At 37.8% G+C, this 23998-nt stretch overlaps 2 protein-coding genes across 2 annotated transcripts; one reads left to right on the plus strand and one right to left on the minus strand.

The window, feature by feature from the left end:
* Positions 1-1522: 1522 nt before the first annotated feature.
* On the plus strand, positions 1523-5666 carry LOC119084723. The gene is made up of 4 exons (XM_037194798.1): positions 1523-1632; positions 4388-4525; positions 4586-5156; positions 5232-5666. The coding sequence occupies exons 1-4, from the start codon at positions 1523-1525 to the stop codon at positions 5664-5666; spliced, it is 1254 nt and encodes a 417-aa protein (XP_037050693.1).
* A 473-nt stretch (positions 5667-6139) lies between these two features.
* LOC119084722 (protein ALP1-like) lies at positions 6140-8127 on the minus strand. The gene is made up of 2 exons (XM_037194797.1): positions 7546-8127; positions 6140-7481 (listed from the first exon to the last, which is right to left on the minus strand). The coding sequence occupies exons 1-2, from the start codon at positions 8013-8015 to the stop codon at positions 6587-6589; spliced, it is 1365 nt and encodes a 454-aa protein (XP_037050692.1). The 5' UTR covers positions 8016-8127; the 3' UTR covers positions 6140-6586.
* Positions 8128-23998: the final 15871 nt, after the last annotated feature.

The following is a 23998-nucleotide window of genomic DNA, read 5'->3' on the forward strand; positions in this document are numbered from 1 at the left end:
GGTTGTCAAAGTTTGCGTTTCCAGTTACGCTGTAGCACTTCATCGTCTCATACATCTACATAACTAGCTCAAAATCAGTGTGATCAAGACGTAAAATTCCGGCGCATGTTTTTCTTCTACATGCCGTATATATCTGTCATTCATATATGATCAAATCGACCGTGCGTCGTACACGCAACTTGATTTTATTCCAAATTACTTCGCAAATAAAAGTAACTGTACTCATAATCCAACCGCACCACACAAGTGTCGGCACAGCAAATTCATCATTCACATCCAATTTGTTTTGGTTTTTGTTTTGGATATAGTTATCCACTAGTCTTTTCACCGAGAGATCATTCTCTTCTTGGACCCATTTATCGATTAGTCCTGCACTATTCAATCGATGAATTATGTCATCTATGGGTTCAACGAAAGGAAAATTCGATTTCAATTCAAAATTTTTTGGATATATAGCGAAAAGCGTCTCACTTAACAAGTGATAAGCTTTAAAGCCCAACCGTTTTTGTGCTTCTAATAAATTTTGGGCATAATCATTTGGAATGAAAACGGCTATGGAATTGTTAAATGTATTTGCTTCCAGTGAGAGCTGATCCGGTGTCACCTCATCAATTCTATAAATCCATCCACCAAAATTCGTCGAGGCTTCCAATCACCTAGCGAACCAATCTTTCCATAGGTTTTCATTTGCTATAATTGGAACTGTGGACGTGTACAGATCTTTCCCTGAATTAATTTGAGGTTGGTAAATTGGCCACGTCATGTAGCTTTGAAACACCGATAAAATACCGTTTACGACAATCAGACCTGTGAAAGTCAAAGGTACAACGACAAAAACGTCGGCACGGCTAAGGTCTCGATATCTGATGGCTGAATTGTCGTTCACTAAAAGATTGATGACGTCGACGATGCATTGAAAAAACAAAATTTTCTTTTCGTTCAAATAGCCAGAAAGGATCAACAGAAATGACGAGGCCAAAATCAAAATGGAAGTGTACGCGAGGAGATGCATCCATGTGTCATTTTTCAAATACGTCACGAAATCAGAGTAGGGCTGGGAATGAGGAACTAACGCTGCAAACGTTGTTTGTTGGTGTGGATACAATTGTTTTGGCAAGAATCGTTCCATGATTATTGTACTATGTCCTACTACGTCTGCGTTTGCAAATCCGGATTTTATAAATTCTGCTTCTGTCATTCGTATCAGTCCATCCGATGCATTAAAGAAACGACGAACAATACCCCAAAACTCGACTCCATCAGTAGTGCAGTTCATGTCGCTGTACCATAAAAGCCGAAGTGGATTTTGGCGGTAATTCGGTCTTTTGTCGGTGAAATAGATTCGGAGATGTTCGTATCTTGTAACATTTATCAACTCAAATCCCATGAACGGATTGTATTTGAACACGTTGAAGACAGGTTCCTCATCCTCAACGCTGAAATAAAATGCGCTGAAAATATTCACAACGCCAATACTCCAACTCCAACGGAATAGTTCGTCTACGACATCCAACGAATCGATATGGTCGGTGAGAAACACGCCAATTCTTACCCTGGTCAAGACCCTGGTACCAATATCTTGAATGGATCGAATTTGAGCCAACAATTGCGATCCATTTCCAATTTCTACACGTTCTGCGACCACAATTATTAATGTATTCTTACTGCATGGGTCGTATCGTTCTGTCATGTCAAAATTTCCGTTCAAAACGTACACTGTCTGAGGTGTAAAACTGTCCACTCTGGTGTCGGATCTCGATGACGACGAGGGAACAGGAAACCAATCGTCGAGCTCAGTTGACGATCCCATGAAAAACATGTTGTGATCGAAACCGTAAAAATCGTTTAATCGATCGATTAGATGTAGACCATCATGACACCATGCATACATCGATAGAAGGGTAACAATTATAATTGGTGTTAGCATCACCGAATTCATGCTATTGAACAGCATATCGAATAATATTGTTTGATAAACGTGAATGTTGTCACTGTCCTTATGACTATCAAATGAATGACGCCTGACTGATTCTACAAATTGTTTGGTTGAATAAATAAAACCTATTGGTCTAAATAAATGACTAGTAGGACCCGTGGCCCCGAGGCCAAAAAAATTGACCACATTCGGGGTCTTCGACCCCTCAGTATTTAAATGATTTGAGCTATGATGCCCTTCTCTTACCCAAACTAATTTCACATTACGAGATATCTGTTTCGGAGAGCGATTATGGTCTGACGGTTTGACATCGAACAACCCATCATCAGTTGTTCTATCGGCTCCCTCTTCACAACTGATAACTTCTTATCTCACGTGAACTAGCGTAACATAAAATCAGAGGAAATCGTGATGTTATAGAATAGAACACGAAAGGAACTACGGTTACTTTACAGTCACAAAAACTCGAATAGCTTTGAGTCAAACTTAACACAATACAAGAATCTCTTCGAACGTTGAACGATACAAGCTTTAACTTACCTTAGAATCGTCGACACCAAGTTCACTGAACGCACCGACCCCACACACACTGATATGTAAAAAAGTTACTGTCGAAACAGTGGGGGAAACACTTCGCTATTACAGTCCAGTAGCCCGTGTCCATGAAAGGGGCACGAGATGTCTTGGATAGCTTTTGGTTCCCAGAAAAAGAAAAGTTCGGGTGTCAAGCTGAAATGCTGTCAGTTTTCGAGGAAAAGAGGGGGAAGTCTGGAGTGCATTATTGCAGTTTTCGACCATTTTCGAACACCGAACAAAATATTTCGCATTTTTTTATGGATGATATCGATACAGAATTCAATTTTCTAAACCCTAGAAATTTTTTCAACAACATATGGTGGTCCAAAAATGTGGTCAAAGGGAAGAAATATTTTGAAACATCTACTTTTTCACTGTTTTTATCACATTTCAGATGGAAACAATGATTTTATGTTTAGATAATGTTCTACAATATTGTTGACCGGAAAGTTCTCTATTTTTCGAATGTCTAAAGGCACCTGAAGGTTACAGGGTGGCCCTCTAAACAATGGTTAAGTCGCGTCTGTAGAGAAATAACCATTTTTAAAGGAATTTGTCGCAGAAATGTTGAAGAATTATGATATTTGTTAATTGTAACAGGGTGTTCAGAGTATTTAAGAAAGAAGAGGAAAATATTAGAAAAATGACAAGTTGCTGTCAGTGCGGCCACTATTTTGGTATATATTGACATTTAGAAGTAAGCAAAATTCCAAGTTCACTCATTCGATAAGTTATCGAACACCTAACAATCAGAAATATAGCTACAGGCATTTGAACAATAAAGAGTGGATTAAAATATTCGTGGAAGGCGGAAGAAGTTTTTTTTTAAATAAAAAAACTTTTTATTGAAAACTTTAATTTGATTACAAGAAGAAGAAGGTCAAGAAATGTGAGTTAGTTAATAGGAAAATTGTGATTGCACGTCCTGAGAACTTAATACAAGGCTTAGTCCAATACAAAATGAGCTTAGTGTGATGTCATTCTTGAATCTTTAAGCACCTAAGGCAACTTACAGGGTATTCTGAAAAATATCCGAACTGACAGGATTTCAGCTTGGCACCTGAACTTTTCTTTTACCATGTACCATGAGCGATCCAAATCACCCAAGACATCCCTTTCATACACAACACACGGGCACTTTAATGGCCACTGCACTAAGTCTAAGTTTCTTTCTGAGCACAATGAAAATTTCCGCCCTCGAGGACCTAAAACCTGTGCGAAAAAATGAAATTGGTTTCGATCGCATGGGAGGGAGATTGACATGCTGTACACAACTCGATTTCGGAGTGACACATATCTTGTTGCGATAAAAACCAGCGTACTTTAGCACTAAATGTCAAAAAATGGAAGCGGTTGGAATTCATTATTAATTCAGGAAATTTACCATTTTAGTGTCATCAATTGAATTTGTCCTTTATGGGTTAGTGAGCCGCGGATTTTCATTGATTTTCATTCAATTAAGTCAGGTTCTTGTCGCATGTGTAACTACATGAGTGTCGCTACTTGTGTAATTGCATAAGTAGTCTATGATAAAAGTTACGGTGTTTCCCGATGTGAAAATTTGAAAATAAAACTGAGTTGGCTTAGTCGAACAAACTGTTAGTGTTGCAAAACGTCGAAATCAGTTTCGATACTCTTTTCCTTAAAGATGGAAGGAATGGAAGCTACGACCGATTTGTTTATAAATTTAATTCAAAATAACCGCATCATTTACGATAAGTCGTTAAAGGATTTTAAAAATACGAGAAAAAAGAAGAAGTATGGCAAGATATTGCCAAGCAAAGCAGAATGACCGGTATTTTTTTGTTTATTGTAAATGCCAGCAACAGTAGTGATATAAATCAAAAAAATTTTAGTTGACAATGCCAAAAAAAGGTATGCATCGCTACGTCAGAAATACTCTCGTGAAAAACGTAGCTGCGAAGTGAAAAGACGCAATAAAACTGCAGTATCAAGAAATTGGATTTACTACGAACGTCTTAATTTTCTGAATTCATTCATCCAACCACGATCGTACGTACTTCTAGGATAATTTCGTTTTTCAGTCGCATATTATTTCAACTCGTGTTTCAGCACTTATACAAATGATACGTTTGTTGAAGAAGACGATGATTCCGTAATGCTAAATGAATGTGGTATGGAAGATACGGAGGATGCGAGTGGTGCCACATCAAAAACTATCGAGATCGAGCTAGAAAACGGCATTAACATTGATGAGCTCGGAGCTATTACTACCGATGATACCGACACTGTGGTTAATGCATGTGTGCAGCTTGGCATACCAAGAGATATTCAAACTGATCCCGATAATCATCAACCAGACGAAAACATTTGGAACTGCCGCGAACGGATTGTCTCCAAATATTCTCATGAGCAGTCAACTATTGAATATCAATCATTGAACGAACCGCGCGTTACATCACGGGATAATGAAAATGATAAAGCCACTGGAGATGTACAGCAGCAGGTTGAAAATGGTCAACAGCCCGATGATGCAAATGTTATGGACCTCGATAATTATGTGTCACCACATCCAAGCACCAGTTCGTCGATCAGCAACACTACGATCCCACCGTATCCATCTCGCTGTTATGATCCAAAGACTGGTGAGATTATAATTGCGCGGATCGCTAATCAAGCCAGAGTACGTCTATTTTTCTAGATTTTCTGATAATTGAAAGTCGGTGGAAGCTTAAGCTCGTTTCATTTTTTTCGATAGATTCCGTCAAATAACCATCAATTAAACGATGTCGGTACATCTTCACATTCTTCACATTCAGCGGCCCCAAAAAACACAACAGCTTCAGTACAGTCATCACGAACCAATCAAACACTTCAACCTACCACATCCTCCGTCGCAACTACAATCCGCTCAAATCCATCAACAAGACGATCGACTGTCGTTCCAAACATTGTCTCAGTTGCCAGTACATCGGTTTCAACCTCTTCAAACGAAAACCGAATGGACGCGATTCGACAGAAAATGGAAAACTGTTTGACAGCCATAACCAAAAAGGTTAGCGACAAGGCACAGAAATCTCCACATGGTCCTTTTTTGTCATATTTGGGGACAAGGCTTCAATCAGTTCCAAAGGAAAGTCTTCCGAGATTGGAACGAGAAATTCTAGATCTGATAGATCAATTCGTATCGTAAATTTATTGAAACAAACTAAAATCTAAGAATCTCGTTATAAAAATGACATTGTCTGATCGTAAATTGAACTAAAATGAAAGAATCTCATTGCAAAGATCATTACAATGATGTCCGTGCAATTTAAATGTAAATTAAAATTCAAGAATCTCATTACAAAACATGAACAAATAAAATGAAATCGGAAATCGGATAATTCTATTACTTCAAAAAACAACAATAAAAAACCTGGACACTCAGGTGGATGACTATCAGATTGCTTTTTATAAAACATTGCAAACATAACATCATTGTCTGATTGGTAAATGAACTAAAACCAAACAAAATCTTGTTACATGACATCATTGTCTGATTGGACAATTGGTCTAAAATGAACGAGTCTCATTACAACATGACTACAATGATGTCCGATTGAAAAATAAATTAAAATCACAAACATCACTGATCTTATGAGCAAATATAATTAAATCTGACAATGAGAGCTCTATTAATACCTTGACAGTATTTACAGGCTAGATTGAGCATAATCTATTACTTCAAAAAAAACGTGGACATTCCCGATGTGTTTCAGACTTCTTTTTACGAACATTCATTACAAACTTGACATCATTGTCTGATTGGAAAATAAACTAAAATCTAAGAATCTCATTACAAGCATGACATCATTTGTCTGATTAGAAATTGATCTAAAATAAAAGAATCTCATTACAAACTTGACTTCATTGTCTGATTGAAAAATAAACTAAAATCCAAGAATCTCATTACAAAACATCACTCATATAGTGAGCAAATAAAATGGAAGTTGACAACGAGAGCTCTATTAATACCCAGACAGGATTTACAAGCTAGATTGGACACAATCTATTACTTCAAAAAACAAAACAAAAAAACCATGACATTCCCGATGACTTTCAGACTGCTTTTTACAAAACATTCTTGAGATAGTTCGCATACGTATTCCTGGCAGCACTAGCATATTCGCTTGTATTAGCAGCGGCAAGATTGAGTCCGGATTCGTAAAAGCTTCGAAGCGATTCATTTGTAGAGTATGTGCATCTTTCCTCACGCATGTACCGGATTGCTGCTGGGTCGTCAAAGCTTTTGATGTAGTTATGTAAAACGATCGTGGCCTTCAGAATTTTATCTACATTGACTGGATGCATCTCAATCGGTCCTGTAAATATTTGCCATCGTCGCACCAATATCGCAAATGTATTTTCAATAATCTTTCGAACGCTGCTCTGTTCTTTGTTAAAATTTGCCTGCACATCTGATAAATTCGACTGGTCACCTGCATACGGAGTTAACATGTTCTCTTTTAACGGGAAAGCACTGTCAGCGATAACAAAATATGGAAAGGCGACGCATGTGTGTGGTAAGAACGATGGTGGAGGAAAATTCAGTTTTTTCATGTCAAGCCTTTTACCGAAAGTAGAGTGGAACAGAACTCCTCCGTCAGTTTGTTGACCATAGCTGCCGATGTCGACGTAGACAAAACTCTTGAGTGCATCGCATATTGCCAGCAAATTTGTACTGAAATATTTGCTGTAGTTAAAGTATATAGATCCAGAGTGCGTAGGAGCAAATATTTCGATTAATTTTCCATCCAATGCACCGACACAATTCGGTAGGTTCAACTTTTCGCGAAACTGTTCCTCGATTCGGATCCAATCCTCCTCTTCTGGGAATTTCAAATAGATTGGTTGCAAAACATCCCATATAGCGTCGCAAGTTTCCCGTATTATATAGTACGCAGTAGATATCCCTACTCGAAAATTGAAATGAAGACTCTTCAATGAATCGCCAGTCGCAAGAAAACTGAAAAAAATATCAAAATACTTTCACTTTATGATAACGAATTGACTTTGGATCAGAAATGTACCGTAGAGTCAGTAGAAGTCTACATTTAGGTGGAATTGCATTAGGAGATGTTTTCGTAATTTTGCTTTCAATCAATTCAAACAAATGATCAAATCTTTCAGGCGACATTCTTGTGAAATTGAAGAACTTTTCGTGGTCGTGAGACAACATCTCTTTAAAAAGATTGTCAAAATGGCCTTGTTCGCGTCGCATTTGATTTAAAGGGTGTACACCCCATCTTTTCACTCCTTTGCGTCGTACTTCTGGATTTTCAGTTTGTAAAAGGTATTCCAGATCGATCAAGTTTATGATACACTGCATTATGTTGACATCGGTTTCGTCGTCGTCGTCGTCTGGATCGGCATCGCTTTCCTCTTCAAGCTCATTTAAATCTTCGGCGTCACTAGAGTCTTCATCGGAAACCAATTCGCTTGCAACTTGAAGGAATTCAGTATACAACAAAAATTCCTCTTCTTCAATAACTTGATCCATTTATCAATAACTTTAGCTTCAAATAACGATTTAAGGGTAAAATCAAAGTTTGTTTTCCAAAGTATTGAATGTACTTTTCACGTTAACAGTTTGTACGACGAAGCCGATAAAACAAAATCAAATTCTCATCGGGCAACATTTCAGTATAAATATCGTGGGCTGCTTGTGCAACTACACGAGTAAGATCTACTCATGTAAATACACAAGTGACAAGAATGTGACTTTAGGATGATTAATGATTCATTTTATTTTGTACACAAATCATGGACGGAACGGTAGAGGAGTCCGTGGCGCTAGCCCCTACTTAAGGAACAAGAAATTAAACGAAGAAATGTTTTTGGGTGCGGCACTATGTATTAACATTCTCGTTTTTTGCGCTGGCAGTCATCTTCAAGGATAATTTTCTTTTCTCTTCACACACCTGCGTACGTATACTTTTGGAAAGTTATCGAAATTTGGGAAAAAGCATTTATCGACACATAGTCTTTTGAAAAACTTTCACCTTCTGAAATGTGCAAATGTTGATGTCTATTCTTACTAAATAGAGAAATAGAGAAATCCCTGGAATGAAGTTTTCTCAGAAGTCAATGAAATTGCAGATACTCCAAAAGAAGAGAGAAAATATTCATATCGCAGATGCAGCAAATACAAACTCCAAGACTTAGGCCTTTTCAATATTCCATAGTATTTAGCGATAAGAATTAGCGAGACACGTACAAGTTACTACGAAGACTTAAAGCTAGCGCTTCATCATACATTTTGAGAAATCTTTCTTCCTGGCAAGGCTATCTCATTTTTTACAGTTCCTCTAACTCAGCGATGCGATTTTCAGTTATTTGTATACCTAAGAGTATACCTAGAGAGGAAATTTCGAACAACACTACGTAAAATATGTAGTCCCAACATGAAATACGAAATGTATGTGTGTTTGCCCTCTTAATTAAGAGGGTAAATTGAACTATCAAAAGCGAAATAACGTCAACGCATAAATGGATGGCCGACGCTATTCGCAGATTTCGCGAATAGTCTTTCTTGATGACTAATGACAGAATCTGCGAATAGTGTTTCCTGGTGACTAATGGTGAAACACTATTCGCAGATGGAAAGAGTGGCGTAAGATAAATGTTGTATGTTTTTGCGCCTCGCAAAAGAGTCATAAGAGTCATGATTTCGTGGTGTGGAATAAAAACACATGCAATCATAGACGCATACAAATTTGGAGGCTTTTCGACGAAGGAAGAACGAGTGTTCGTGCTAGAAGCAGTGTTTTACATCAAGAACTCATTTATTAACATGAAAAGATTTTCCCAAATAAACATCCAATAGCCGCCACTCTAAAAAATCTAAAAAATTCGATCGCCAAACATCAAATCGACCGTGCGTCGGATAAACCGCTCAGTTCTACTTCGCATACGCAATTTGATTTTATTCCAAATTACTTCGCAAACAAAAGTAACTGCACTCATAATCCAACCGCACCACACAAGTGTCGGCACAGCAAATTCGTCATTCACATCCAATTTGTTTTGGTTCCGTTTTTGGATATTTTCGTTCACTAGACTTTTCACCGAGAGATCATTCTGTTCTTGGAACCATTTATCGATTAGTCCTGCACTATTCAATCGATGAATTATGTCATCTATGGGTTCAACGAAAGGAAAATTCGATTTCAACTGAAAATTTATCGGATATCTACCGAAAGGAATTTCACTTAACAAGTGATAAGCTTTGAAGCCCAACCGTATCTGTGCTGCCAATAAATTTTGGGCATGATTATTTGGCATAAACATCGCTACAGAATTGTTAAGTTTATATATTTCCAGTGACAACTGATCCCATGTCACCCCATGAATTTTATCAATCCATCCACCAAAATTCGTCGAGTCTTCCAACAACATACCTAACAGATGTTTCCATTCGTTGTCACCTACTAAAATTGGAACTGTGGACGTGTACAGATCTTTCAGTGAATTAATTTGAGGTTGGTAAATTGGCCACGTCAAGTAGCTCTGAAACACCGACAGAATACCGTTGACCACAATCAGACCTGTGAAAGTCAAAGGTACAACGACAAAAACGTCGGCACGGCCAAGATTTCGATATCGGATGGCTGAATTGTCGTTGATTAAAAGATTGATGACGTCGACGACGCATTGAAAAAATAAAATTTTCTTTTTGTTCAAAAAGCCAGAAAGGATCAACAGAAATAACGAGACCAAAATCAGAATGGAAGTGTACACGAGGAGTTGCGTCCATGTGTCATTTTTCAAATACGTCACGAAATCAGAATAAGGCCGGGAATGAGGAACTAACGCTGCCAACATGGTTTGATGATATGGATACAATAGTTTTGGCGAAAATTGTGTCATAATTGTACTATGTCCTACTACGTCTACGTGTGAAATTCCGGATTTATGATATTCTGCGCTTGTCATTTGGACCAGTTCAACCGATGCATTAAAGTAGCGACAAACAATAACCCAAAACATGTGTTCGTCAATAGTGTAGCTAAAGTCGCTAAACCATAATAGTCGAAGTGGATTTTGGCGGTAATTCGGTCTTTTGTCGGTGAAATAGATTCGGAGATGTTCGCTTCTTGTCACATTTATCAACTCGAATGCCATGAACGGATTGTATTTGAACACGTTGAAGACAGGTTCCTCATCCACAACGCTGAAGTAAAATGCGCTGAAAATGTTCACAACGCCAATACTCCAGCTCCAGCGGAATAGTTCGTCTACGACATCCAACGAATCGATGTGGTCAGTGAGAAAGACGCCAATTCTTACCCTGATATCGATATCGCGAACGGCCATAACTTCAGCCAACAATTGCGATCCATTTCCAATTTCTGCACGCTCTGCGACCACAATTAGAAATGTATTTTTAGTGCACTTTGATGCTACTCGTCCTGTGACGTTAAGATTGCTTTCCGCAAAGTCGTCGTTAAAAACGTACACTGTCTGAGGTGTAAAGCTGTCCACTCTGGCTTCGGATCTCGATGACAACGGTACAGGAAACCAATCGTTGAGCTCAGTTGACGGTCCCATGAGAAACATATTATGGTCGAAGGAGTAAAAATCGTTTAATCGATTGATTAGATGCAGACCATCATGGCACCATGCATACGTCGATAGAAGGGTAGCAATTATAATTGATGTTAGCATCACTGAATTCATGCTGTTGAGCAGCATATTCGAATAATATTGTTTGATCAACGTGAATGTTGTCACCGTTGTCACATTACTTATGACTGGCAAATGAATGACGGATTATACAAATTGTTTTGTTGAATAAATTAAAACCTATTGACAATAAATAACTAGTAGAACCCGTGGCCCCGGGGCCATAAAAATCGACCTGGTCCATTATCGGGGTCTTCGAAGCCTGAGTATTTGAATGATTTGAGCGAATAACAACGCAAAGTTAATTAACAGAGCTAAGACGCCCTTCTCTTACCCAAGCTAATATCACGTTACGAGAACAAGATATCTGTTCCACAAAAAATAATGAATATAAAACAAACACGACAAAAATACAAGAAACTACTCGAGCAAAATTATATTATTCTTGCTTTTGCAGTCGAAACTCTCGGGCCTTGGGCGACAGAAGCTATCAATTTCATCAATAAACTCATATGCAACTCAATGCAAAGAAATATTTAAAACAGAGAATAAGTTTGGCAATTCAAAGATCTAACGCAACTGTGATGGGTGATGGGAACATTCAATGCTTCAGTGTAAATGAAAGAAATTTTTTATATTTTGTAATTACTTTTTAGAACCTATTTTTATGTCGTCAACTCCATTGTTTTCTTCGAATTTTATTTCCCGTTTTCAATTTGTGCAAAGTAAAGTCCATTTCCACCAAGCAATCTACGTAGCCTCACTATAAAAAAAAAACTTGAATTTGACAACACGCCTGCAACACGCTTGGTAACGCGTAAAAAATAAAAATCAAAAACGAGGTGAAACTACGCCAACAAATCGTGTCCAATCTATTTGCTATTAGTGACTACTGGCGCGCTATTTTCTTCTAGCTGCGCATAAATTCCTTCTATTGGCGCCAATAGCAGAAAGCACCTGTCCCGGTTGCGGTTCACTTGTCAAACGGGAAACACATGAACAAAATCCTTAAATCTATATCGGAGTGTCACGTATCTTTGCGATAAAAACCAGCGTACAGGAGGCTGTTGCACTACAGCACTCTGTTACATAAATATCTATTAATTACTTAATATTTAGTGCTTTAGCACCGGATGTCATCAAATTTATTATTCAGCGCTTTGAATCGATTTTTGATTGTCTACCATTTTAGTCAATGGACATTTCTATACATTTATTGATTGCTGTATCGTCAATTGAATTTGTTCCTTATACGTATTATGGGTTAATGAGTCGCAGATTTTCGTTGATTTACTTACATACATTCAGACTAATGATTCATTTAATTTTGTACACAAATCATGGAGGGTAGAGGAGTCCCCACTTTCAGAAAAAAGCAAACGACGAAATGCTTTTGGGTGCGATGTTTCTAAATATCGCCAACACAATCTGATATGTGTACAAACACGCTACTTCATGTATAAAATGTCCATTCCACTCAACAAAAAGTACTCCGTGAGAGAGCCGTAAGAGAGCGAGCTGTCAAATAAACAAAGCAAAAATTGAAAATATTCAATTTTGACTCTCACTTTGAGTACTTTTTTGGTAAGAGGAAACTAAGCATAAAGCTTCACAATATCACGACGAAATTCAGGGTCTTCCGAGGTTAACAATTTGTCCCACGAAATGCACATAAATTGCCATCGGGAAATGGGCCCATCACACCGAATGTGCCTCGACTTGTTCGAACATTTAATGTCTATTTTTTCACACTAGCGGGATATTTTTCACATTTTTTTGGTGCAAATTCGTCACACGAAATGTACACCAAATGAATTCAATTGATGTGGTCCAGTAATCTACACTTTCACTGGTCCTGAAACTGATCCAAACTTATTGTACATTAAGAGTACATTAAATCACCCAAAAGTGGCAGATGATTCGGCTTTCTTCCGTTTGAATTCCATTTGTTTGATATAAATTATTTCAAATACATTTCGTATTTGATGTTGGGACCACATAATGTTACGTAATTTTGTTTGAAGTTTCCTCTTTAGGTATAATTACTCTTATCATTCCAAAAATTACTCTTAGGCTTATCGCCGTTAGCTGAGGGACGACCATGCCAATGGTTAACTGAGTCAGAAATTATACGAAAAATTGTATGTGATAGATGTACATGGTACGTATGAGATGTTGTATTTTGGAGTCTCTGTCTCACACATAAATTATGATCGTCCTAGATGAACTGAACATTCTGCGTTTTTTATTTGTGGTGTTGCTCGAGTCTCAATGACTGACGTTGAACGGATCCAAGCGTACATCGGCAGGCCGATCTTACGACATGTAGACCAGTTGTAGTCGGAATTGAAGGGGTAGGGTAATCTCGCACACCACACAAATTCATGGTGTGCGAGATTCACCTCTAAGTGGTGAATCTCGCACAGTCATGACTTTTCGTTACATGTCGTAAAAGGACGCATACTATGATCGCGTGTGCGAGATTCCCCGACACCGAATTGAAGCTGAAGAGTGAAACAAACGCTTGGTCCGATTCTATGATAATTTACTCAAAATGGTGCAATCAACAATCAACAATTGAATCTATCCAAAGCCACGGACATTGGTAAAATCTAGTGTTAAATCAGCAAGAAATCGAAATGGTGAATGTTTGTTGTAAAATAAATACGTTCAACGCAATTTAGCTCCAAAATTGCTCAATAGTCGTCACTACTAGCATTGGCTATTCGACCGCGGAAGGAATAGTCTTCACTGTGAGGTGTGAGGATAGCTATTCGACCGCGCGGTAGAATAGTCACTCCGAAAGAAAAACCAAGAACCACAGCTCTGCTTCTAGCATTCTTAGCATGAATGAAGGATCAACATAAGAAATATTCTGAGGCTTATGCATTCGTGGTGTGGAATAAAAACACATGAAATAGTACACGCATACATATTTGCAGTCATTTTTACGTTGGAAAAATGAGTGTTCGTGCTAGAAGCAGTGCTATGCCATCACTCATTTATTAACACGAAAAGACTTTCCCAAATAGCATTCAGTAGCGTGGCGTTTTATAAAATCTAAAAAATTTGATCGCTGCTCATCACATCGACCGTGCGTTGGATAACGCGCTCATTTCTACTACGTACACGCAATTTGATTTTATTCCAAATTACTTCGCAAACAAAAGTAACTGCACTCATAATCCAACCGCACCACACAAGTGTCGGCACAGCAAATTCATCATTCACATCCATGTTGTTGTGGTTTCTTTTTTGGACATTTTTATTCACTAGACTTTTCACCGTGACATCATTCTGGTCTTTGACCCATTTATCGATTAGTCCTGCATCATTCAATCGATGAATTATGTCCTCTATGGGTTCAACGAAAGGAAAATTCGATTTCAATTCAAAATTTATCGGATATCTACCGAAAGGAATCTCACTTAACAAGTGATAAGCTTCTAAGCCCAACCGTTTCTGTGCTTCTAAGAGTCGTTGGGCCTGCCAATTGAAAACGAAAAATGCTACAGAATTGTTAAATGTAGTTACTACCAGATCGATCTGATCCAATGTCACCCCATGAATTCTATCAATCCATCCACCAAAATTCGTCGAGTCTTCCAGTTCCATCACTAAAAAATCTTTCAATACGTTTTCATTTGCTAAAATTGGAACTGTGGACGTGTACAGATCTGTCACTGAATTAATTTGAGGTTGGTAAATTGGCCACGTCATGTAGCTTCGGAACACCGATAAAATACCGTTGACCACAATCAGACCTGTGAAAGTCAAAGGTACAACGACAAAAACGTCGGCACGGCTAAGGTCTCGATATCTGATTGCTGAATTGTCGTTCACTAAAAGATTGATGACGTCGACGATGCATTGAAAAAATAAAATTTTCTTTTTGTTCAAATAGCCAGAAAGGATCAACAGAAATGACGAGGCCAAAATCAAAATGGAAGTGTACACGAGAAGATGAGTCCATGTGTCATTTTTCAAATACGTCACGAAATCAGAGTATGGCTGGGAATGAGGAACTATCGCTTCAAACTTTAATTGTTGATGTGGATACAACGTTTTTGGTGAAACTTTTATCATAATTCGACTATGTCCTACTATGTCTGCGTGTGAATTTCCGGATTTCACAAATTCCGCGTATGTCATTTGAATCAGTCTCTCCGTTGCATTAAAGAAACGACGAACAATAACCCAAAACTCGACTTCATCAATAGTGTGACGCAAGTCGTTAAACCATAATAGTCGAAGTGGATTTTGGCGGTAATTCGGTCTTTTGTCGGTGAAATAGGTTCGGAGATGTTCGCTTCTTGTCACATTTATCAACTCAAATCCCATGAACGGATTGTATTTGAACACGTTGAAGACAGGTTCCTCATCCTCAACGCTGAAATAAAATGCGCTGAAAATATTCACAACGCCAATACTCCAACTCCAACGGAATAGTTCGTCTACGACATCCAACGAATCGATGTGGTCAGTGAGAAAGACGCCAATTCTTACCCTGATATCAATATCGCTAATGGCCCTCACTTCAGCCAACAATTGCGACCCATTTCCAATTTCTACACGCGCTGCGACCACAATTAGAAATGCATTTTTACTGCACTTTGATGCTTCCCATTCTGTGACGTTAAAATTGCTTTCCGCAAAGTCGTCGTTAAAAACGTACACTGTCTGAGGTGTTTCCTCTCTGGTTTCGGATCTTGATGACGACGAAGTAACAGGAAACCAATCGTCGAGCTCAGTTGACGATCCCATGAAAACATGTTGTGATCGAAACCGTAAAAATCGTTTAATCGATCGATTAGATGTAGACCATCATGGCACCATGCATACATCGATAGAAGGGTAACAATTATAATTGGTGTTACCATCACTGAATTCATGCTGTTGAACCGCATATCGAGTTAATATTGTTTGATAAACGTAAATGTTGTCACGGTACTTATGACTATCAAATGACACCTGACGGATTATTCAAATTGTTTTGTTGAATAAATAAAACCTATTGGTAATAGGCAGTAGAGGCAGAGGCCATAAAAATTGATCATGAGTATTTAAATGATTTGAGTAACGCAAAGCTACTTAATGGAGCTAGGATGCCCTCCTCTTACCCAATTTAATTTCACGTTAGGAGAAGACGAAGAAGGCATCTGTTACCGGAGGACGATGGTGGCCCGACGGCAGTTTCGCACAACCCATCATCACATCATTTCACAACTGATAATTTGTTATCTCACGTGAACTAGCGTTGAGGAGGAACATACAATCAGAGTATATCGCGGTGTTATGGAACACGAAAGGAACTACGTTGTACGTTACACTTGAAAAAACATCATAAAAAGCACAAACATCTCAGAAAACATACCGTGAATTCACACAAATCTCAAGCATCACAAAAAACTTGAAAAGCTTTGAGTCAAACTTAACCATCGCAAAAGAAATCTCTTCTGGCGTTGAAAGACCAAGCCTGAAGTCTGAACTTATGTTAGAGTCGTCGATACCAAATTCACTGAACGCACTGACCACACACACACACTGATATGTATGAAAAATAAAAGTTTATTAACATACTGAAGAATATAAGACTTGTGATGTTGGTTGCGTGACGTTTGGGCGTTTCAATGTTGGTAGAAATGTGTTGTTATCCATAGAGTATATAGTGTTCAAAGAGAATGTCAAAAAGAGTGTTCACCCATCGAGCTCAGTTAAATTAACTGGTTTTTTCCTAGTTAACTGGACTTTTACATACAAATTTTGACGTATCACCCAACGGAACCAGTTAATTTTTCTCTCTTTTACGCTCTTTGAACACTGTATTATGATGAAAGAGAAAGATATTGTTGACAAGTACCCCAAGGCAAGTTATAATAAACTGGTCTTCGGTCCTCTCGCTCTAAACGTAACACGAAAATATTATATTCACCCGAAAGTAGGATTCCATGAGTTTTTGTGGATTTGCATTACCTTCAGTATATTTATATACTTTGTGAAACATGCAAAATATGACATAAAATAAAAACCTGATTACACTGTGCTTGCAAAATATTTGACATTTTGGTAATTTTATGTCATATTCGAGGACCTACGGAATCCAAGCCATTAGTCGTATAAATTTATACGTCAGAGAGAGCTTTTTTCTCCTTTGTTACGATCTGTCAGTTTTTTCTATTTTGCGATTTAGTAAATGAAAACTAAAATTGAGATATTTTTGCTGTTTTAAGTGGTTTTTCACATTTTTTTGGACCAAAATGTTTAGAAATGTGTTTGGAATCGATTGGCATTAACAGATCGTGTGAAAATATTTTTTTCTATTTTATCATTTTGTTAATGTTAATCGATTCCAAACATATTTTAAAACATTTTGGTCCAAAAAAATATGAAAAACCACTTAAAACAGCAAAAATATCTCAATTTTAGTTTTCATTTCCATACTAAATCGCAAAATAGAAAAACTGACAGATCGTAACAAAGGAGAAAAAAGCTCTCTCTGACGTATGAATTTATACGACTAATGGCGTGGATTGCATAAATCAACATCGTAATTTAGAAACTTATGCGAAATAATGACAGTGGTTTCTATCGCATATGGTAGATTGACATGCTAAACATCTATCGCATATGGTAGATTGGACACGCTAAACTTAACTCGATTTCGGAGTGACTTATATCTTTTTGCGATGAAAAACAGCGTACAGCTCAATGTTACGTAAATATCTATTAATTACATAAAATTTAGTGCTCAGTAAAGTACTTTAGCACTAGATGTCATAAGATTTATTAGTCAGCGCTTGGAATCGACCTTTTATTATTACTTCGGTATATTTATGGATTATTTTAGTATCAATTGAATTTGTCCCTTATGGGTTACTGAGGCGCGGATTTTCATTGATTTACTTTACATTAATTAGGTCGACTAACAATGATTCATTTTATTTTGTACACAAATTCAACGTTTATCGTATACAAAATAAAAACGAACAAAATAAAATGTCGTTCGGTTTAACCAACTTAGGTAATTGATTACACAATACACACCCTTAAACGAATTACTGGAGTATCCGGAACAAGTCCAACGTTCTTTCATGTTTGAAAAATGCACACTCAATGTTGAGTAGTACTTTTGTGATAAGACACTGTCTCTAGTTCACAATGCTGCGTCTGATCATGGCATTCTGTTTGCTTCTGTTAGCAGCATGCGTCGTTCAGTCTCGTCATCTTTCAAAAGGTCTAAACTGAACCTGAATGCCGCAGTTGTCATGGTAGAGGAGAAGTTCAGTGACTGTGCGATCAGTTGCGGTAATGAGTTAAACAGTGCCTTGTCTCAGATAATCAATGACTGCACGACTACTGTCAATGTTACATCGAATCATCGCATAAATAAAACGCACATTGATCGTGATCTAATTTTGAGTATACGAGAGAGAGACCGCTTGGCATCGTTACAGAAATGTTTGCCACGTAACAGCATCATTGATCAGCTCTATTAAAACATGGTCGCCTCGGTCAAAGACCGCAACTTTCAATTGAAATCTGAGTATGAAACCAATAGACTTGAGGCTGCGGCTGGTGACGACCGGAAGACTTGGAGGATATACAAAGAAATCATATTCAACCAGTATAAAAGCAAGACCGACTCTGCTATCGAGATTAATGGTGTGCCTGTAGCCGATGATGTTAATTCATGCAATGCTGTCAACGACTATTTTTGCTCAGCTGGAGAAAATCTTGCCACTTCGGTCATCTCTGTTCATGGATACTCTACTACCGACATCGACAGTTTATATCCAGAACACGCCTCCAATACTTGGGATTTCCAACATGTAACTGCTGAGCAAGTTTCTGATGTCATTACAAGTCTACCGAACAAGAAATCGACTAGTTATGACAACGTGCCGTTACAACTGTTTAAATCATCGCTCGCCACAATCGTTTTGATAGTTGTCTCATGCTTCAATACGATGATTTCGTGCTCGGAATTTCCAAGCGAGTTGCTGAGAGGACGGTTGAAACTGATCCATAAATCAGGTAGCTGTGACATAGACAACTTCCGAGGGCTGACTATTCTACCTTCGTTATCAAAGATTTTCGAAGAGCTGCTACTACGGCAACTCTACGATTACCTTGAGAGTTTGAATTTCTTCGTCGGCAATCAATTTGGTTTCCTAAAGAATTCGAGTTGTCAGAGTGCAGCTCTTCAACTTGTTGATATCATCAAATCAAATTGCAAGGACAAATTCGTAGCAGCTACATTCATCGATCTCCGGAAAGCGTTTGACACAGTCGACAGTAAACGCTTGATATTGAAATTTAAGAGGCTGGGTCTGTCCGATAACGCTTGTAAATTGATGAAATCATATCTTACGAATCGGTGCACAGCAACTTCAATTGGTGAGAAAAGGAGCAACTTTAAGAGAATCAATATCGGAGTTGCGCAGGGTTCGAAGCTCGGCCCGATCCATTTCATCATTTATATAAACGACCTGCTGAAGGTGAATTTCATTGGGCAATTAATTCTCTATGCAGACGATGCCGTTTTGGTTTATTCCTCAGACAGCCCTTGCGACCTTCAATCAGCAATGCAACATGATGCAAATTTGCTGAACGATTGGCTAACGAGGAATGTTCTTTCTCTAAACAAAAAGAAAACGTGCTTCATGGTCTTTGGTCGCGCCAGGAATTTGTCCGAATTGACTGTTTGCTTTGATGGATCCACGATTGGTCGTGTTACTTCGTTCAAGTACCTTGGTCTCATAATTGACGACGGCTTGACTTTCCACGTTCACGTAAACCACGTGAAGAAGCAAGTGACGCCGTTTGTGTCCCTCATGTGGCGGAAGAGCAAATTCATTCCATTAGAAAAACGTAAGCAGCTTTACAATGCCTTCGTTCAGTCCCACCTGCTGTATATGCTGCCCATCTACAGCGATTGCGCACAGTTTAAATTATTGGAGCTACAGACTCTTCAAAACCGACTTTATCGGCTCAACAGGCTCACGTCCACCACTTTCCTGTACAGCACCGGAATTTTACCTGTAACTGCACTAGTGGAGGTCGAGCGAATTTTCATGATTCATAGACTATCGCATTCGATTACGAAAAACAATTTCCGTTTTGTAACAAATGCAGAGGTTCATGGACGGTCCACAAGGAGGAATTCAAGGATTCACGTTTTCAATCCGCATGCAAATGGACTTCAAACCGGTGCAACGCAGCACTTGCCTCCGCGATTGACGATTACAAAGAGCTAGACAGCGGGCTCAGAAATGTCACCTCGCTCTCTAAATCTTTTAAAGTGATGAGCGAAAGCGATCAGTTTTGTGTGATATCACCGTACTTTTTCTTGAACTGATCTCGGTTTGCCGAGGTGTGATTTGAACTTTTGATGTTGTTTTTTCTCACAGCAAGTTTATTTGCTGTTTGTGATATGTTACCTGTGTTTATTTTATTTTATTGTCGTATTAAGCTTAAATTATCTACTTTGTTAGACGAATTTGACACCAAATGATTTGATCTTGAATTAAGACGAATGAGTTGGACTATTTTATTTGAAGGAAAATTTAGACGATTTTTGTTGAATGTTTTTAAGACGAATTCGTTGTTAAATAGTGCTCCACTCAGAAATTAACCGGAGCGATAAGGATTCTTTCTTTTTTTTGAATAAAGAGTTATTTATTAAAAAAAAAAAAAAAAGACAGGTTTTGTCATTTCGCAAATAGAGACCTCCTTTAAGTCCCCGACAATTTTTGTGATGACAATTTTTGTGATGTCACAAATAATTTGTGACAACACAAAATATTTGTGCCAACACAAATATTTTGTGACATCACTAAAATTGTCATCACAAAATTTTGTGTTGTCACAAATATTTTGTGATGACAATTTTTGTGATGTCACAAAATATTTGTGTTGTCACAAATATTTCTGTTATCACAAAAATTTTGTGATGACATTTTTTGTGATATTAAAAAACGGAAAAATTTGGTTTATTCGTACATAACTGAAGGTTGGGGGTCAGAAAGATTATAACGTTTGAATGTCACTAGAAAAATGGGAAGGTCGAGCACACATTTAAAAGTTAAACGTTAGCGGCTATGCCTTACTTTCAAAGTTTCTAACGAATGTTCTAGCTTTTTCGTTGAGTCAGATGTTTAAACTAAATTTAACAATTTAACGTTTTTCAAAAAAAAAAATTGTTCTGAAAAATGTTTGGTCTTATGCATATTACGGCAGTATAGCAGTATTGTTCGATGTTCGTCACAAATTACTTTAAGACAAAAGCAGTTTATGGAAAGATTTCAAATAAGCTTTCGCACAAACTGCTTTTAACTAAAAATATTCGTGGTTTTTTTATCACTGCGATCCACTAACACAGGCACACATTATGAAAATGAAAGTGAAAATGAATATATATTTTCTTGTCACTGCGATCCACTAATATACGAAATGCAATAAAGATGATGAAGTAGTTATTTACACAACCGAGTGATAATTGTTTTTTTAGGCACTAGAAGCCGTAGGCCCAGTGTGTCAATACACATCGTGTGCCTAAAAAAGCATTTATCATCGAGTTGGATACACCGTTTTTCGCAATAAAGGCAACGGAAAGTCCTACTTTTCGTCACTTGTTCTAAAATAGTATGTTACATACCAAGGATCAAAAAGGTGTGTTTTAGACCCAGGGATGAAGCGACGCGAAGCGGAGCGGAGACTAAGGACGTTTTCACCACCGTGGTCTAAAACACACCTTTTTGATCCGTGGTTTGTATACTATTTTTCTTCCTGTAGTACCAAAGTCACATTCCGAACAAAACTGAACAACATACTGGTGCAAAAGCATTCCATATTAACCCGTTTTCTCCGGAATTAAAACAAGTTTAAATTCACCGCTAAAATTTCAGCATTTAATTTCGATTGATCGTCCATGATTTTCGAAGCGATATGGCTTCGGTTGGTGAAAATTGTTTCATAAATTTCTTTTGTAGGTGAGAAATGATCGGTCGCAATTTCGAGTATTTGTCGCTTTTGTCCAAATTTTCATCAGATGCAAAATGTAGGGATTTCATAATGTTATCGAATCGGTCTCGTCTCATCGATTCATATATCGCATCATTGCGCAAGTCCTTGCCTTTGCTCCCAATACATAGCTTTACTAGGTAATGGATTATATCCAGAGATTATTAAAATAGCGAAGAACGTTCTCAATTCAGCCTTGCTGAGGTTTATGTCCGGCCAATTTTTTGAACTGCAGTAGTTTGAGCTTTCAGAAATTATCAATTCAAGCAAATCATCGTCGAAAAAGAGTTCAAAGTAATCATTTGCATTCATATTGTTTTGATCAGTTGAAGTAACAGTGAATCCAAACCCGGTTTGAGTAACATCGGTTTCACCTCCCAGTGACCAATCAATTCCACTCTTTTTTAGAGCTTTTACCTCCAGAACTGTCATCAGCCTTCCGAATGTCATTGTTACGTTTAACGTTGCACTGAGAAACTTTTTTGATTTTCGACCGCTTCGGTAAATTACCGTCTATGTCAATAACAGCCCCCTTTCTTTTCAAAACATTCTTGCTTTTCACAGCCTGCACACCATCATTATCATAGTTTATATTTTTAGGATTTTGCTTCGAGTTATCATTGTTTTTCTGTTTATTCTGTTTACAGATTGTCCTCGAGTTATTCAAGCTCACCTTTTTAGAATTTATCACAGATGTATTACCGTTTTCGTTTTAGGAACATAATTATCACATCGTTTTCTTTTTACGGCTGTTTTCATCGCTGTTGTATTGTTCAAATGCCGCTTTCTGAGCCTCATTGGGCTTTTTCGGATTGTTTCTTTTCTGCTTGCTTTCTTTTCGGCAGGCAGCTGAAGTAATTTCTTGAAACAACATTACAGTTTCCGTCCATAAATTCATCATCTGATGCTTCATTTACATCGTTAGGTGGCTGGATGTAAATGTTTTGAACATCGTCGACTTCCAAATCGTCCAAAATATCTGCTAAATTCATACGTCTGCAAAAAGATACGTTTGGAAATTCACGTTAGGATTGTTGCTGTCATAACAACTGCAAAAACAAGCAGGTTCAATAATCTCTGAAATCCCTAAATTCAAAAACAAATACTCGAACCGATCATTTTGCGACCGTTTGCGACGCACAATGCAAAATTGCAATGTTTGCGTTTTGCTAACATTTAGACCCTATCTCACATCGAATCGTTGGTTTTTGTATATTCAGTTGTTAGCAATCTTATGTGAAATGATTTATTCAATAAATAATTGTAAAGTTGTTGAATTTTCGTATTTTAATTATAAAGTTTGTTACTTTTTCTTTCGAGCTGGCGCCATTTTGTAGCAGTTATGATATACGCGTGTAGTATACTGTCATATTCTCTTTCAAAATGCAACAAAGTGGCTCGTAATCATTTGAAACATATGAGACAGGTGGCGCTGAAAGTTGCTTTTCGAAGCCGTCCGCGTATGCGAACACTAGCAGAAAACGGGTTAATGCCGAAAGTAATCCGTATGAATGCCTAAAGAAGTCCGTTCCGTGTGCATGTATTCTCACAAATGTCGAAAAAAAAGCAATCTGTAGGAATGCCGAAAGACATCCGAATGAATGCCGAAAGCAGTCCGTATGAATGCTGAAAGCAATCCTTATGAATGCATTGTCACAAAACACTAAAAACATTACATTCGCGTACATACAACAACTTGACACATTTGGGAAAGAATAAAGATAGGATCGAAATGACATAAGCGGGAATGAAAATGAGAGAAAATAGTAGGGAGAATGTTGCTCTTTCGGTACTAAATTTGGTGAGTGAATGTGACGGTTTTGGTACTACAGGAAG

This window comes from Bradysia coprophila, unplaced genomic scaffold (genome assembly GCF_014529535.1).
Source record: "Bradysia coprophila strain Holo2 unplaced genomic scaffold, BU_Bcop_v1 contig_89, whole genome shotgun sequence".
NCBI lineage: Eukaryota > Metazoa > Arthropoda > Insecta > Diptera > Sciaridae > Bradysia > Bradysia coprophila.